General features: G+C 53.0%; 1 protein-coding gene across 5 annotated transcripts in view; it reads left to right on the top strand.

Moving 5' to 3' along the window:
* Positions 1 to 17626, top strand: part of LOC105191925 (uncharacterized) — a 35606-nt gene that overhangs the window by 8437 nt on the left and 9543 nt on the right. The window contains exons 1-4 of one of the 5 annotated variants that reach the window (XM_025305764.1): positions 10842 to 12783; positions 14460 to 14956; positions 15176 to 15255; positions 16537 to 16771. In XM_025305764.1, coding sequence (XP_025161549.1) covers positions 14624 to 14956; positions 15176 to 15255; positions 16537 to 16771 — 648 coding nt within the window. In that variant the 5' untranslated portion in view covers positions 10842 to 12783; positions 14460 to 14623. The other 4 variants (XM_025305765.1, XM_025305766.1, XM_011155711.3 and 1 more) reach the window with 4 other exon arrangements.

Below are 17626 nucleotides of genomic sequence, written 5' to 3'. Positions count from 1 at the left end.
GCCTCGTCGGCGACGTTGCAGCGGCAGCGCTCTGTGCAGTCGCGCCGCGCCGCGCCGCGCCGCGCCGCGCCGCGAGTCGCTTAAACCGTTCCTTCAGCACGTGCGAATTCTCTCCCGACCGGCCGGGTTTGGAAGCCGAGCAGCAAATGCGCGCCAGCGTGGGAGGTCCGTGATCCTGCGGCATCGATGTTTATACGGCTTCTTTTATAGAACGGATTTCCCAACACGCTGCGCGCCGCGTGTGCATGTGCATGCATGTGCGCGCGCGTAAACTTTTGTGTCGTGGACCGCGCCAAAACGCCGCGGGAGAGACATAACAGAGAGCCGGGGAATCGGGCCGCGGATTACAATGGGAAGTCATATTTCTCCGTACAACAGGTGAACCGCCCCGCCGCGTCGTTAAAATCGCCGGCGATCCGCGCGAGTAAACGAAACGGAGGGAGAGACGTCGAATAACGAATGACGAGCGCGCTTAAACGTTGGACGCGATGGAGAGATCCTCGCCTCGTCTCGTTGTTTCGTCTCGTCCCGAGAATCCACAGGGCCCACCTCGCCCTCGTTTCCTTTACCGCGCACGCCCGCATGCACTATTTACGCGCGAATTCTGGAAAGCCGAGGTTCATCGCTCCGCTCTCCTTCTTCTCGAATAATATTTCTCTCCGCGGAACCGTCGCACCGCGATATATCACACGCTCCAGAAATATTTTCACTTCGCGAGAACGAACATTTTTTTGTCCCGCCGCTCCGCTGTTTCACTGCGGCGCTCGCGCTCTTTCTCTCTCTCTCTCTCTCTCCCTCTCTCTCTCGGTTTCTTTCTTCTCTCCACTACTCGGCGCCCGGCCGGTCGACGCATTGGGAAAGACGATGCGTCGACGTCGACGTCGACGACGACGTCGTCTCGGCGCTCCGCCGTTTAAATATAAACCCGAGCGCAGAAGTGGCCGGCTTCCAGTTGGGGCGTCGCGACGCTCGTGGGATAGACACACGAGAGACAAAAAGCTGCCGCCGGTACTGCAAGTGCAAAGAGTACATCTCGGTTCGTGCGTGCGTACGCGTGTCCAAGGCACAGGGAGGCTGCAGCCGCGCGTCCGGGTCGCTTGTCGTCGTATACGAGAATACCATCCCTGCGGCCGTGACGATCGCGGGTCGCCAGGGGATTCGAGCTGCAGAGGGGCGAGTCGTCCGTCATCTCGGCCTTGGCAGCTCTTCGACTCCGGAACAATGCTGCTTTAGGCCGTCCGTCGTCTCGGCGCACTAGGTGCACCAGGTAGCAAAATTTTGCGGGGGACGTTACCCCGCAGAATTCAGAACAACGTCCGAGAGGCCGGGCGGCAGGGGCTGTGCAAACCAGTAGAAGAATTCACGGTGAATGCGGCCGGTAGTGGCGCTGAGCTGAGAAGAAAACGCGGCGACTGTCTCTCTCAAATCGCCCGTCGGATTCCCCGTCGGAGCGTTCGATCGGCGGCGGCGGCGGCGGCGGCGATTAATCATCGTCATTATCCGAGCGCTGCATCCGAGAGAAAGGCGATGCCACTGACGAGGAGGGAGGGAGTCAACGGCGTCGACGCCAGAATGTCGTATCCTTGATCCCCGCGCTTCGCGATTCGCCCCGGCGAACGGTTTAGCGCCTTGCCTCCGTGCGTTCGCTCTGTGAATGGAAAATTTATTAAGTAACTCGCGGTTGTGCGGTATCGCACGAATAATCGAGCGTCGTGTACCACAGTGTTGCACAGGCGTGCCGCGAGAACCGTTCACGGCGGCCTCACGCGGTTGAACCGCGAGGGGCTATCAAAGGTGCCGAGAGCCGAGAAGAGAATGTTCGGCTTCTTGAGTCCCGAAACTCTTAATCCTCCTCGGTCAGCGTGATAATAATTTAAACGGCGACATGTCCTCCAGAGTGAAACAGCAGATTCGCATAACGATCTTCTTCGACGACGGCATCGTGGTGATTTACATCTGAATCGAGAGAGAGAGAGAGAGAGAGAGAGAGAGAGCGGCGGAGGGTCGATCGGCGATCGGTATCGACGGGGGAACTCGTGAAAATCCCAAGGAGCAAGGACGCAAGAGCGAGAGCAAGAGAGCAAGAGGGGAGGAAGCAAACCTTGGCCGGCAGGATCAAGGAAGAAGAGAAGGTGGAGGGAGAGGAGAGGCGCGCGCTACAGCGGAGAAAAGGCGCGAGCGTCTCGCTTTGAGCCGCCACTTAGAAAACGTTAGTCGAATCACTTAGCCGGTCGTTGCACCGCGGCTGGCCGCTTCGACGTGACGATAAAGGAACCGATCGGGCGTGCACAGGATCGACCAACCACGAAGCGACTGCTCGGCTGCGAATAAAAAGCGCGGTAGCGATCTAGCGCGACAATCGGGTCGAGAGAAAGTGAGAGCTATCGTGTGTCTGTGTGTGTGTGTGTGTGTGTGTGTGTGTGTGAGAGAGAGAGAGAGAGAGCGAGAGAGAGAGAGAGAGCGAACCCGAAGGGTATACACTGTCCTGTATGCTGTCTCGGTGCGAGGGCGAGGTTAGGACTTGGATCGCGGATCAGCACCGCCGCTGGAATTCCGAACGTGTCGAACGTGTTAGGCCGGGGCCTAACGTCTAACAATGATATCGCGTGACCGCGAGATTGTGATATAGGAACACTTGAGCCGCTCGCGCAATTATCTCGGCTATTACAAAGAAGAACCGAGAGAGAGAGAGAGAGAAGAGAAAGAAAAGAGAGAGAGAGAGAGAGATAGACTCATCGGTGTGCTCTGTCCCGAGTACACCCGATCGATCGGTTCTCCCGTTAAGAGACTCATTATATTAGACGCGACTACTTCTACCGCGGAGGTATAGACACGTCGTTATAAGAAGCTTCTCGCGTTGGATTTCTTCGTTGCGAGCGTGTCAGTCTGCGCGCTGCTATGCGATGCTGCACGCGACCGAACCGCTGAGAAGCGGCCGGGCGCGAAGATTTCAAGATCGGCCGAGGGCCGATTAATCGCGACGTACTTGAGGGATCAGTCGCGGATTCAGCCGGGTAGTCACGAGGGCAAGACAGGTGGATGGGACTGGTTTTAGCGAGCCGAGTTTTAGGATTGCCGGATGACTTCTGTACTTTCTAATCTAGCGAGTACTCTGCCCGCGCTGCCTTTTACTAATAGGCGATCAGCTGGTGAACGTCTGCAACAGCCGCAATTGAGGCCACAGCGCTGCTGTGGACTCGATGCATCGCTGCTTCTCCGACTCTCTGCCGAGATCCCGAACGAACGGCCCCGTCCTCGTCGCTCTGTCGCTTCTGCCGCTCGGCCCGGCCGAGCACCGGCTCTTTCGTCCCGCTCCCTCTTCTTCCTTCTCTTCGCGAATTCACGTAGAAAACGCCGGCGAATCGCCTCGAGGCTCGCCCGTGGTGCAAACTTCTTCACGCGCAACGATTTTGCCGGACGGACCAGCATGACGTGCTTCTTGCCGCCCAAGCGAGCCACACCTGTGCTCGTTCCGGCGGTAGCGCACTATTCGCGCAATTTTCACGCGCCGATTTTCAAGCGAGTAACGGTCGTCAACACGGTGTCCGTGGTTTTTCTACCCTCGCCTCTGAAAATTACGGCCAAGTCGTAAGAGCGACCTGCGCGGAGGGTTCCTAATTGCCGGGATACAGCTGTTGCGTTGCTCGGAGAGGGCTCTGTCGAGGGAAATTATTTCGCGACGAAAAAGTTCCTAATGTCGAAGATCATCGTTAGCGTGGACGAGGTTTGATCGGAAAGTAAGGAGAATTTTGAAATTGCGCGCGCTGTATCTTGTCTGTTCAGTTGATTCTTTTTTCTTCTTTGTGCGTTGGTGACACTACCAGTGACGTATGTGTCAATTTTCAGGCAGCTGCGACGCTTAGTTTCTGTTTGGCGAGAGCGAATGAGCAAGACGTGTACTTCAAGGTGTTTGGCGATTTTTTGTGTGGCGAAATCAGTCGGATCAGAGAGTTTGTCCGAAATTTTGTGTTAAAAACGGAATTAAGTGTTCAGCGATGCGTTCAAAATGATGCGTTAAAGAAGGCCTTTGGTGACGATACTATGTCACAACCACGAGATTTTATGAATGGTACAAACGCTTTCAGGAAAGCCGAGAAGACATCGAAGATGACGCTAGGTCTAGCACGTCCTAGCACGTCCACCAGTGATGAAAACCAGTGGAAAAAGTTTAAGAGATTGTCCTTGCTAATAGAAGAATCACTTCATTAGAGAGGTTGCTGAAGAAACAGGAATTTCATACGGCTCATGCGAAGCGATTTTTACTAATGTTTTGAACATGAAACGAGTGGCGGCAAAATTTGTTCCCAAACTGCTGAGTTTTCAAGAAAAACAGCATCGCGTAACCATCATCGCAAAACCACCTTATTCTCCAGACACGACCCCCTGTGACTTTTTCCTATTTCCCAAACTCAAAAGGACACTCAAAGGGCAACGTTTTTCAACAATAGATGAGACAAAGGCGAAATCGCAGATCCAGCTCAAGACGAGATACCTAAAGAGGCGTCCCACAAGAGTGTTTCTCAAACTGGAAACTACGTTGGCACAAGTGTGTAACATCACAGGGGGACTACTTTGAAGAAGATGGGATAAACATTGAAGATCAAATAAATACTTTGCGAGAAAATTAAAAATTCTCGTTACTTTTTGATCAAACCTCGTACATATCTGTTGGAGGACTGAACGGGCCGCGTTAGGCGACATATTGGGGCGAGAGAGAGAGAGAGAGAGAGAGAGAGAGAGAGAGAGACTACCGTTAGGCGCGGACGAAGATCTCAAATCGCGTAACAGAGTGGAGAGACGACGAAAATTCGAGTCGGTGTGGCGAGAAACGACGTCTCTGTCGCCGCGGCCGCGGAAACGCTCTCGTCCGAGTAGTTGGCTGCGTTCAGACCCGGTTGAAGCAAACGAGAGCAGATGACTGAATAGATTTCACCGCCAGCAAGGGAATTCTTCCAGTCTCCCTGCACGTAACCGAATTTTCGTCTAATCTCCAGATAAGAAAAAAATCAATCCCACACGAAGCGACTCCTTCTTCTCTTCCGCGTTGCGTTCGAAAAGGTCCAAGGGAGGAATCGCTCTGCGCGCGCATTCACCGCGAGTACTTCACTGTGAGCGACAATCGTTGCGAGGTGGCTCGCATTTTACGTGCCGCGGGTGCACGCAAAGATGTACTCGAGTACTTTCCACTCGCGCGGAATTCAATTATCCGTGCCTGCGATAGATAAGCCTGCGATCCAATTCCGGCTACGTCGGAAGCGCTCCCGATGCAGTTACTTCGATTCGGCATTAATATTCAAGAAGTAACGCAGATTCCTAGAACGCATCCGAATGGTATTCCTCGGAGGCGGGGGGGGCATTACGACGAGCCAATCGGCTAGGAGGGATATTAGATTGTGTAAGATTCTGCGAGAGAGATACGTGCGCTCGTTGCGTACTTCCCGCATAGCGCAACCTTGAGGATTATAATTGTAACTGTATAATACGTCGCACACGCGCGCGCGCACACACACACACACATGCATGCGCCAGCGCACCGTCGTGACCTTTGTCGCGCTTTGTAACGCCAAAGGGCGCGATAAGAATCCTCAATTCTGACCTTCTCCCGACGAAAGAGTTATCCTACGTACGCACCTAGATTGACAATGATTCGCCCGGCTGTAAACCGCAACGCACGCCGCCCAAGTCAATGTAACATGGCGTGCGCGCGCACACCACTGTGGATCTTCAACATTTTTGTACGACAATAAATCAACAAGCGCTTCTGCACACCTCAGCCTGTACGTTGGATCTTCCCATCTTCTCCGCGCGACGTCGACGTCCATCAAGCCACTCGATCCGCGGGAGACGTAACGGTGCGTCTATATCATCTCGTTTAAAAATATGACACCCGCGTGAATAACCAACACTGCGATTACACCTGCGACTGTAAACGACGGCGCGCAAATCGTAAACCCCAGGAAATGTTACCGCTCGTGGATAGCTGATGGTTTCAATAGCAGCCGGTGCACGTCGCATACCTGCGATCAGAGGTGCGAGAGGAACTTGCGGCTAATCAGAAACACGACTAGCCTCTGTCAAAAGTGAGGACTCTTCAGTCCTCGCTCGGTAACGATCCTGGAGAAAAGGCCGGCGGTTCGCCATCGCCGCCAACTGTCCCAATTATTCCGAGCACGTACACGGCTTTCGGTTAGAAACGAGGAAATTGATATCTGCTCCTTTTGTTTCCTTCGCGGACTCTATCGCGGCTCTTCAAGGCCGATGAGCTGGCGGTATAATAGGATGCCATCTATCCCGTGACTCGTTGAGATTCCGAGCAGGCAGCTCGGAATGCCCCGCAAATTTGGAGCAAATCCAGAAGCCTTAACACGTCCGGGCCTCTCTCGCCTCGAGACGTCCACGAGCGTTTCTCTCTCTCTCTCTCTCTCTTTCTTTTTTTTTCCTCGGAATTAACAAAGCGACGAATTATCAACGGCGGCGAATAAAACGAACGATCGCCGCGCGGCTTCGCTCCGTCGCTGAAATTCAGCAATCACCGGCACGAGTCGCGAGCGGTGAGCCTTCAATTCGCCGCCGCTCTTGTGCGTGTATGTGGCCGCATATATCGCTGAATGCTCGTTGAAACATTAGAGGGAGGGTGGGCTCAGTCATGACGTTACTTTGACGCATCGTGTAATTCAAAGGAGCGCCCTCGTAAATCGCCGTCGCGTTATTCGTTTATTGGATCAGGTTGACGCTCCTCGTGCTGTTCGTCCCGAAATAACTGCGCGCAGCCTCGCCGCGTGTAATTTCGCTCGTCTATCGATGACCCGCGGTGAACCCGCGTCTCTCTCTCTCTCTCTCTCTCTCTCTCCCTCTCTCTCTCTCTCTCTCTCTCTATTGTAGTCGGACGTGCACGGGCGTCTGTGCACGAAGCGCGGATATAACGACGCCTGGCAGGATAATTAGTACCGAGCGAGACCGGAGCGAATTATACAGCGACGGTTACCAATAATAATTCGCGGGGAAACACTTGCGAAGTTGATACCTCGCGCTCTCGCGCGCACGGGACCGTCCCCGTTGAGAAGAGACCCAGCGACGATCGGGGCCTTAAATGGGCGCGGCTCGTGTTAATGAAAGCACCGAGCGCCGAACAAAGTTCCCGTCACTCTCTGCTCAGGTTCAACGCGCTGAATTTATTTGACGCGCAATGGCGGAGCGCCCGCGCCGCGCGGCAACTCGACCGAAAGGAGATTCCGCGCTCGACGGTGAAAGAGAGACGGAGCGCGTTGAAACAATAACTGTCCTCCATTAGACCTTATACCCGCGGCGTCCCATTTGCAGCTTGCTGGTAACCTCGCACGTGTCTCTCGCAAGGTACTTCCGTCCGGCATAACCAACCGTGCCGGACGCTTTTTGCGCTGTCTGGTGCGACGAAAAAAAATAAACTATCGGTTTCTCTCTCTCTCTCTCTCTCTCTCTCTCTCTCTCTGTCTCTCTCTCTCTCTCTCAGGCGGCTCAAATGTGGGGACGCACGTGAGCGGTTTTCTCGTGCAACGTGCGACGATGCTGCCGTGAAAAGTGCGCCCGTACCTTTCAGCCGCGCTTGCGATGCGCTTTCGTAGCGCTTTCGTGCGTAACTTCACGAGTAAATGGCGAGCATTAACGTCGGTGGCATCACATTAATACTCGACGCGCGCTGCGCTCTTGTGCAAAACGCGCAGCGCGCGCAGAGCCATCCGCGGAAGGACGGAGGACGAGCGGCAGAAATAGTCCGGATTTCCGCGTGACGTGAGGGACTTGGTTATCGCGAGTTGAAGACGATACTCGCGGCGAAGCGAGGCGTGACGGAATTCAGGCTACGCGCGCAAACGAACGACAATGATCTTGACCTCGCGACACATACGAATAACCTCGCGCTCGAGGCCACCGTGCATACGCCGTGCGCGAGTGTCGCGGTATGAAGGAAGGAAGGAAGGGGAAAGTTACATGTCGTCATTAATCAAACATGAAAGCGCGGACGGCGGTAACAATCGTATGGAGGTCGTAATCGTGCCCCGTCTCCTCGTATGATAAGCGCGATAAGCAGGCAGATTGCGTGCCCAATTTCGATGGATTTTTCGCGGCCAGCTCGCGCCGCGGTGATGCTGCTATTTATTGGGGACTTGAATAAGTTCTCGCTGTTTCCCGACAGATGCTGTTATCTTAGCCTTTTTGCACTCGGGCAATACTACAGTCAACTTCATTCAATGGTGAAGCTCCACCATTAGGCTCGAAGTGACAGTATATGTTATTCCGCCGAAGCGTAAGCAACATATTTTTTCATAGCGTTAAACATGTCGAATTTCGTGCCAAAAAGAAAAGAGTATTTGCGGGGAATTTTACTGCGTTACTTTTTTTTGAAGAAAATCTGCAGCTGAAGCACATAGAATTCTTGCGGAGACTTACGGCGACCGTGCTCTGTCGGAAACAACATGCAGAGATTGGTTTAGACGCTTTAAAAATAATGATTTTGATGTTGAAGATAAAGAACGCTCTGGCGCACCGAAAAAGTTTGAAGACGAAGAATTAGAAGCATTACTCGACGAAGACTGACCCATGTCAGACGCAAAATGAACTTGCAGAATCATTAGGAGTTGATCACACAACAGTTGCCAAACGTTTAAAAGCATTAGGAATGATTCGGAAGCAAGGAAATTGGGTGCCGTACGAATTGAAGCCGAGAGACGTCGAACGGCGTTTTTTCACGTGTGAACAGCTGCTCCGCAGCGGCAGAAAGGGAAAGGTTTTTTGCATCGTATCGTGACTGGCGATGAAAAGTGGATGCACTACGATAACCCGAAGCGTAGAAAATCGTGGGGTAAGCCCGGTCATGCATCAACATCGGCGACAAAGCCGAGTATCCATGGTTCCAAGCTCATGCTCTGTATTTGGTGGGATCAGCTGGGTGTAGTATATTATGAGCTCCTCAAATCCAACGAAACCATCACGGGAGAAACCATCGCTATCGACTACAATTGATGCGTTTGAGCCGAGCATTGAGGGAAAAACGGCCGCGATACGAGGAGAGACACGACAAAGTAATTTTGCAGCATGACAACGCCCGGCCACATGTTGCAAAACCGGTCAAAACCTATTTGGAAACGCTCAAATGGGAAGTCCCACTCCACCCGCCCGCCGTATTCACCGGACATTGCTCCTTCCGATCGATGACTCATGGCCTGGCTGAGCAGCACTTCCATTCTTACGAAGATGCCAAAAAATGGGTCGATTCGTGGATAACCTGAAGAGATGAGTCGTTCTTTCGATCATGGTATTCGTATCGCTGCCAGAAAGATGAGAGAAGGTAGTGGCTAGCGATGGACAATACTTTCAATGACATGTTCTTTACTTACTAATTTTTTAAAATAAAGCATTCATTTTCACGAGAAAACAGCGAGAACTTATTCAAGTCCCCAATATTATCGTGCAGTTTACGCACCACGTTTACCGTATCACGTGCGCAATTTATATCACAATATATCGTGATGCGCGAGATGCAGCGAGATCAATCGTCTCTCATTTACGAATTAGCTGCGCCGTGATGTACTTTCGCAGGGGATATCACGCGCGATCTCCCTGTCTCGTGTATCTATTGGGTTGGCAACTGAGTGATTGCGGATTTTGTCGACAGATGGATTTTACACTTTCTTCTGTTTCGTTAACGTGTTCAAAGTACCTAACCTATATTTTTTTCTTACTGTTTGGACTTCTACCTTTCATTTAGTACAAAAATTATATCGATTAGTTCTTTAGTTTTGTTTTTATCCCAATTTAAAAATGGAAGAGCAAGACGTGCACTTTAGACATATTTTATTGTATTATTTCCGAAAAGGCAAGAACGCATCGCAAGCGCACAAGAAGTTACGTGCCGTATATGGGAATGAAGCCTTGAAAGAAAGGCAGTGTCAAAATTGGTTTGCCAGATTTCGTTCTGGTGATTTTTCACTGAAAAATGCTCAACGATCTGGCCGTCCAGTTGAAGTCGATGAGACCCATATCAAGGCCATTATCGATTCAGATCGTCATAGCACAACACGTGATATTGCAGAGAAGCTCAATGTATCGCATACATGCATTGAAAAAAATTTAAGAAAGCAAATTTAAAATTTTGTATTTTCATTCTTATTTAAAATCCGCAATCACTTAGTTGCCAACCCAATAATTTAGAAATTAAAAACATCGCCGCGCGCGCGACGACGCGAAGCCGCGCGGAGCGCGTCTCATAAGACAAAGTCAACGGATACGGATTCGAGTCATGTGAGCGAGACTGTGCAAACTGCACTGGCGTCAGTCACTGTAAGTCACTCGAGTCAAGGAACTGCGGATCATGTTATCCGCCGCTGCACCGAAAGTGCTCGAGCGAGCGCTGCGCGACCTTGAGTTGTGAAACTCCCGACGAGTAGATATTTTCAAATGTCGTTTGTCACTAGCGCGAACGGACGTTCGATGTTCGAAGGTACGAAAAGGTGAGACCGATATGTCACGAACTTATTGTATCGACTGAAATTTCATTCAGTGGATGCAGCCTTTCGTTCAGTCGACAGAACGTTAATAAATAGAAAGGTCAATGAAAAAAGGGTCCGATGCAAGAGAGCATGGGACGTAAAAATGGAAAAATAATCAAATGTATTCGCATTGAAATTCATGACAGCAAATTGACACACGGAATTGTTATTCATTTATGCCGAGCTTGTGAACGAGACGGACGACTCGAGCGTTCGAGACATTTTTCGCAGGATGTACTGTACCGAGAGCTGTTTCTTCACGCGGACGTTATGTGTATATATATACATATATATATATACATATGTTCGGGGAGAAATTAGGGAGACGTACAATAAAAATTGGACGTAAAGCTCGATAGAGGCGCGCGTACCTGGCAAAATTCACTCGAACGAGAGTACGAGGACCCGCAGGATATAGCGGATCCAGTCCGGGCTCTCAAGGAGCAAGAGAGACGGGGAGAAGCAGGAAGCGAGCGCGCACAAGTAGAATAGAGCGGGACAAACAGGCGGTATAAAAGTCACAGGATCCTTCTTTACGAGATATCAGCTCGATAGATAATCTCACGGCGGCGCGGCGGTCGCCGTCGGAGGAGACCGCGTCCTGGACATTCAATTTCGTAAATGGCAGCCGGAATTGCGTCCGCGTCCGCGTCCGCGACGCTCATAAATCTCGCCGGGGCGTTATCGCGCGATTGCCAGTCGGCTAGCTCCTTCGGCTCCTGATACGTCGCGAATCGAAAAGCCGGCGAATACGTGTCGGTCCGCCGCGTGGTAACCGGAACCGGAAGCAGCCGGGCGTGAATAACGCCGTGAACCATCGCGTTCGCCGCCGTCGACGCCGCCGCCGCCGCGATCGCAAACGCGAAGCTCGCGGACTGCGCATTAGGGACGCCCTGTTACGCAATGCACGGATAGCGACATTGGTGACAATCATCGAATTACCTGCGAGTGCACCGCGATCGCCCGCAGTTTCGCGCGATACTCCGCGCGAACGGAGGCTTTGTGCGGCTCGGCGATCGTATTCCCGGCGTAAACGTCGAACGGTGTCGCGTGCTCGCGCATGAAAGAACGCTCGATTACGAGCCGGTGATTCGAAACCGGTATTAATCGCGGTGAGCTCGAGATCTCTAATGTTCGCGGGCCGCGCGAGAAGGAACCCCGCCTCGTCGTCGTCGTCGTCGTCGTCGTCGTCGCGAGATTGTCACGAGTGACGCGAGACGACGCATTTTTCCCCGGCGATCTTCGCGTCGCTCTCGCCTGCCGCCTGGTCGCCCGCGATCCGAGGACAATCGTCGCGAACGTGTTAATTAATCAGCACGCCCGTCTGACGTAGCCAAGTGACTCGGCGGATCGCGTGAATGCCGCCGTTGTTGTCGCACGCGCGCGGGAACTTGCGCTCCGCTCGGGAGCGGCGGAATCGGAGCGGCTGGAAGAGGCAAAGGTTTCTGCCGAACGCCCGCGCGCCGTCTGTGATGGAATTTCATTAACCGGCAAAAGTAACGCGACGACGTTAGTTCCGAAAGTTGTAAACATCGTTACGCTGCATTATTCGCGGTTTATTTCCCCGGGGCTCCCTCAGAAGAGACACCGAGAGCGCTGTCAAAACTTCCTCCCGAGAGTGAGAGAGAGATAGAGAGAGAGAGAGGGAGAGGGGCGGGAGGGAAAGAGAGGAAGAGAGACCGGGGTATTTGCATATGTCGAGTTCAGAGAAACGACGTTCGCGAGAGCGACGTTCCTCGCGCGCCTTGTTCCAGCGGATGTTCCAAATGGTGTCCTTTGGAGGTACCGATACTCTCGGCGGCTTGTGCTCCCGGGCGGTGTCTCGCGGGATCCTCCTCACGAGCGACGATACCAAAGCGCAAAGTTCGTTCGATTGAAATACGTAAATGCGAGGGACGCGTCGAGTCGCGTCAACAATCGTGGTCGATCGCGGTCCTTATTCCGACAAAGCTCGGCCGACGCGAGATCTAGGTTGGCGCATATAATTAACTCGCCTCCCTGGCACGTACGGATGACCCAGTGATCGCGCGCGCAGAACGGTCGTGGACATTCTAAATACATCGGTTCGCTTTTAGCCCTTTGTCCAAAAGAAACATTCCGAGCGCCGGCTTGCATTATACGTAGAAATCGTGTCCTCGAGTGCTTTGCTCCCCCTTATTTATAGACACGTTCTTCGACCCATCTTGTATCGAACGTAACAGAAGCAGCGGGCTTAATAATTCAACGAAGCACCGATGGAATTTTCAGATCAAGTCAACAAGTGAGAATCCTCGCGACTTTACTCATTCATACGTACTTTCCCAACTGCGCGCGCAGTTGAAAAGATATTGAGAGGGAAGTTAAAAAGAAAGTAGTCTCTCTCTCTCTCTCTCTCTCTCTCTCTCTCTCTCTCTCTCGTAGTTGCTCATTCTCAGTCTGCAGATGAAGGGAGAGCGTGGCTCAAAGTGGCGAAATTCCTCGGTCATCTCGATGATCTCGATTGTTCACATCGATGCAGCATCACGAGCGAACCAAGCTTGGACTGGCTCGAGGAAAGCCTAAGGGAGCGTACACGCGAAACTTTAGTCCCCGGAAGTGATTCGAGCAGAGTGCGCGCACGCGCGCGATCCGGTTCGATCAGCGGGCGAGAAAGCCGCGGTTAGCCCTTTTTCAGCCGAGACCTCGCGAGTCTCTCGCGAGGTAATGACGCGCGCGTGTAACAGCGGCTTAAGGCGCGAAAATAGAGCCTGTGCGAGCGGCGTTGGTCGTTGTCGCCGTCGTCGTTGACGGTGGCCCGCAGCAACGCTACGCCGCTACGTGCTTAGTCTTTAACGGGAAGCATCCGCGCAAAGAGCGGCTCGTAGCGTGCCGCGAGCAGGGACTTCGCCAACGACGCGGATCGGACGGAGCGCGAGCACGCGAGGAATTTGATTTTCGAGAGAGAGAGAGAGAGAGAGAGAGGCAGCCGCGCGACGCGCTGACGGAGCTGCTGACGACTCGTCGGAATATTCGTCACGACGAATCTCGCTCGCAACAGGCAGCTCGAGTCGGTGCAGCGGCAGAGCGGGGAGGCGCGGAGACCGAGTCTCGCGGGGCGAGCGACCGGATTCAGTAGGAGCAAGAGAGAGAGAGAGAGGGAGACCTTATTACAGAGACTTTGTTATCATCCCTCGCAAAGTTGTGATCCGCCGATGAATGCGGAGCCGGTCGCGTTCCGAAGTCGAAAGGTACGGATTGACGGGTTGGGCGATATCGTGGATTTAATTGGATCTCCATAATAAGCTTCTTACGCAATCCCTCGAAACGAGGTCGCAGCGATCGAGGTCGTCACAGACGATCGATCGACGGATGACTGCGCTTCGGACCGCGAGAGAACACCGCTCTGTCTGGAATCCCAAATTCGGTGACTATTCCGCAACACCGTCGCCGAAAATTGCGAGTCACTCTCGAGCGAACGCGCGCTTAAATGTCTCATGAGATATCGGATATTGTCGAGCGACACCCGTGTTCACCGTTGGCTTCATCACGTTTTAACGAGCCGTGTACACCTATTTTTGCAGACTTTTACTCGGCTTCTACGTGTGCGACATGCGCGACTCAAATACACCCGAAACTGATGCACAGAGAATAACTTGGTTGCTAACGTTCTCTTTCTCTCTCTCTCTCTCTCTCTCTCTCTCTCTCTCTCTCTCTCTCTCTCTCTCTCTCTCTCTCTCTCTCTCTCTCTCTCGCCAGAACAGAACCGTGTCATTCTGCAAATAACGATCTGGATCGTCGAACTCACTTAGTGAATACGATAATCGGCTCCGCTGAGGAAATCATAGGGCACCCGCGTCGCCGTCGTCTCTATATCTGACTCTTTCATTCTTCTATTAAGTCTCCTTGAGCCGCGCGTCGCCCGCACGCATCAACGTTATCCCTCGGATAATTTCTGTTTCCTTTCTGTTTCTGTTGCAGCTGCTGTAGTCGGCGGTCAGTTCTACGAGGGATCTGAGGATCAGGATTCAAGATTCCACGATTAGAAAGGAAATTTTCTCAAGAGAAAAGAAGAGAGAGAGAGAGAGAGAGAGAGAGAGAGAGAGAGAGAGAGAGCTACATCGGCTGATAAAATCGGCTATACGATGGAATCGAAAGAAAAACTGCAATCGATGACGGACGTCCTCGAGAGGGACAGTTCGCGGTCGAAGGACCTGTCGGTCGTGGCGATGCGAAAGACGGGCACCTGCGAGATTTTGGCACGGCAGGCGATGGCTTGGTGCCGTTACTGGCTGCTAACGTTTCCCGTTACGATGACGTTGAACAACATCGGCTTTTTGGCGGTGTCCCTCGCGATAGTGTTGCCGCGGTCCATCATTTACAGGCTCGTGTATCCGATTTTCAGATTGGTCTTCGGCACTCTCTACCCGGCGTACGCTTCTTACAAGGCGGTGCGCACCAAGAACGTCAAGGAATATGTAAGTGACAAGTGTGTCAAACGATCAAACGACGGGGAGCGGTGATGAGACAGCAAGACAGCAACGCGAACTCGGGTCGAGATCATGTCGGAAATGCTCGTCTCGCGCGGCTCAATCCGCCGAATCGAGCGTGGAAGAATCGGGGACCTGCGCTTGTGCGCCACGTCGCCCTTCGCCCTTCGCCCTTGCCCGGTCGCTTTAGAACTTGTTTGGTTTCAGGTCAAATGGATGATGTACTGGATCGTGTTCGCGCTGTTCACCTGCGCGGAAACCTTCACCGACGTCTTCTTTAGTTTCTGGTGAGGAACACTTTACACATTCCACTTAGACCTCTCCCTTTTCTCGCGACCCTCGCGATCCTACGGAGATCACGCGTCGCGTGCGACTCGCTCGATATACGGCGCAGGATGTTAAACGAGAGACCATCACCGCACCCTCGCACGTCCATCCGCTCGACGTCAATCGAGCCTCGTTAAGCTGCGAAGAAACATGACGTTTCAGAAAAGCACAAAAGTCCGCGTGGCGATCGCCGGGAGCCGCCGGCGATGTTGGTAAATTTGGCCGCTGAGGCTTCATCATCGCGATTAACACTCTCTTTGCCTCCCTCCCTCTCGCTCCTTTTACCTCTCTCTCTCTAACCGTCGTTCATTAACCTTTGCTCCCAGGCGTCTCGAACGTCGACATGTACGCGGCACAATGCGCCGGATATCGAGATGAATCTCCGTAGTCGCGCGCGAGGGCAAACAAGGGGCCAATAAACCAGCTGCGAACCGCGCGGTCTGAAAGCCGCGTTCGCCGCGAGAAGGAATTCCGAAAGTCTAATTTCGGACGAGATAGATATTGGCTTACATGCACTTCTGAGGATTCTGCCCGCACCCGCTCCCCTGCCTACCGTATTCTCGTCTCTCTCTCGTCTCTCTCTCTCTCTCTCTCTCTCTCTCTCTCTCTGGCGCTCGCGTTTCTCTCTGCCGGCCGTCCCTTTCCCGCGTCTACCGCATCGTGCCAGATCTCCCTTCATACTCGGATTACAAGCAAGAAGGAAACGAGAGTCCCGCGTATTTCTGGCATCGAATGCCCGATACCCTGCCGGTGTGTACGCTCGCGCGCGCGCGCTTTCCTCCGCGAGCACTCACTTTCACGCCCGTGGTTTCACGTCGCGAGCGTGCGCTCGCGCGGCGTCTCGGCTTTTTCGTCAATTCTCTGCCTCGCGCGGAGCCGCCGCGCCGAGTCGCGAGCGTGCAGTTTCATCAAACCTGACCCTTCTCTCAGAATCTCAAGGGTCTCTGGGTAGGCGCAGTCGCTACGAGGAGAAATTACGGCACCTCGCGATGAGACATCCTCGCGCGCGCGCGCGCGCGCGACCAAGGAAACCCCCTCCTCCCCCGTCGGGGATGTTGTTTCCTCGTGAGATTTTCCTACGCGAGTATCGTCCCGCTCGCTCGCGTCGTGACGCCAAGATCCACATTGCGCGGCCCGCAAAGGAATCGCGAAGCTACCCGAGATAGCTCCTCTCCCCCGAGGTGGCCGCTGCACCGCGAGTACGCCCGACTCACTCACACGCCGCGACGTCTGTTACGTAGGTTTCCGTTTTACTATGAGATTAAGATCATCCTGGTGCTCTGGCTGCTGAGCCCGGCCACTAAGGGCTCCAGTATCCTTTACCGGCGCTTCGTGCATCCGGCGTTAATCCGCCGCGAGGCTGAGATCGACGAGGCCCTCGCACGCGCGACGGAACAGGGTTACACGGCGGTGTTGCATCTCGGCACTAAGGGCGTGAATTATGCCACCACGGTCCTCATGCAGACCGCGATCAAGGTAAGGCCCCACGTGGACTGCACGTGGAAGCAAGCGTGTTGCTGTGAGAAAACGCAGTGTCCCGAAGCCCCACTGTCTCGCCCGGCTCGTCTCGGCATTCTTCGACGAGGGCGACAAGCGCGCTTGGAGCCGATCTCGAGGAGAATCCACGGACGACATCGGGGACGGTACTTTGGGACACCCCGTATGTAGATGTAAGAGGGGAGCCGGCAGTTTTTTTTCAGGATGATTTAACGATCTCTGTCGTTTCCGATGATATATTTTTTCTCTCCCCCCCTCTCTCTCTCTCTCTCTCTCTCTTTCTTTCTCTCTATAGTGTTGCTGTAATATATTGTACAAGTTGAACGTAATTGAAAGTAACAACGGTTATTTCTCACGCGTGGGATCTTCTTGTCCTCGGGAAAAGCTGGCCGGTACCTGAAGATGCTTCATTTTGTTTAATGTCGAACCTTAACCAGCCTGAGCACTCGCTTCTCCATTGCGAACCACACGCATAAAAAAAAAAAAAAAAGAGAAAGAAACTTGTATCTATGCGATCTCTCGATTACCGCCCACTAATTTTACGTGTTCTTGATTTTTTCTGTTTTCGTTCTGTGTTCCCACGCGCTCCTGCACGCCATCGTCCTATTACTACCGCCGCATCGCCGTCACCGCATCTGCCTAATAAAACGATCTCGAAAAAAAAAAAAAAAAAACAAACGAACAAACGAAACGACAACGATCATCGGCATTCGCAAAACCGCGCACGGCAAACGCCGAGCATCTAACCGTCACCCACCTTAACTGTCGTTGCTTAAGAAATCTGTCGACTCCGAACCGTCGTCAACCGCACTACAACAACAACAACAACAACAA

The sequence above is a fragment of the Harpegnathos saltator genome, unplaced genomic scaffold (genome assembly GCF_003227715.2).
Source record: "Harpegnathos saltator strain DR-91 unplaced genomic scaffold, Hsal_v8.6 scaffold71, whole genome shotgun sequence".
NCBI lineage: Eukaryota > Metazoa > Arthropoda > Insecta > Hymenoptera > Formicidae > Harpegnathos > Harpegnathos saltator.
The sequence above is the reverse complement of the archived record's forward strand: the minus strand, read 5'-3'. Positions and strand labels throughout refer to the sequence as shown.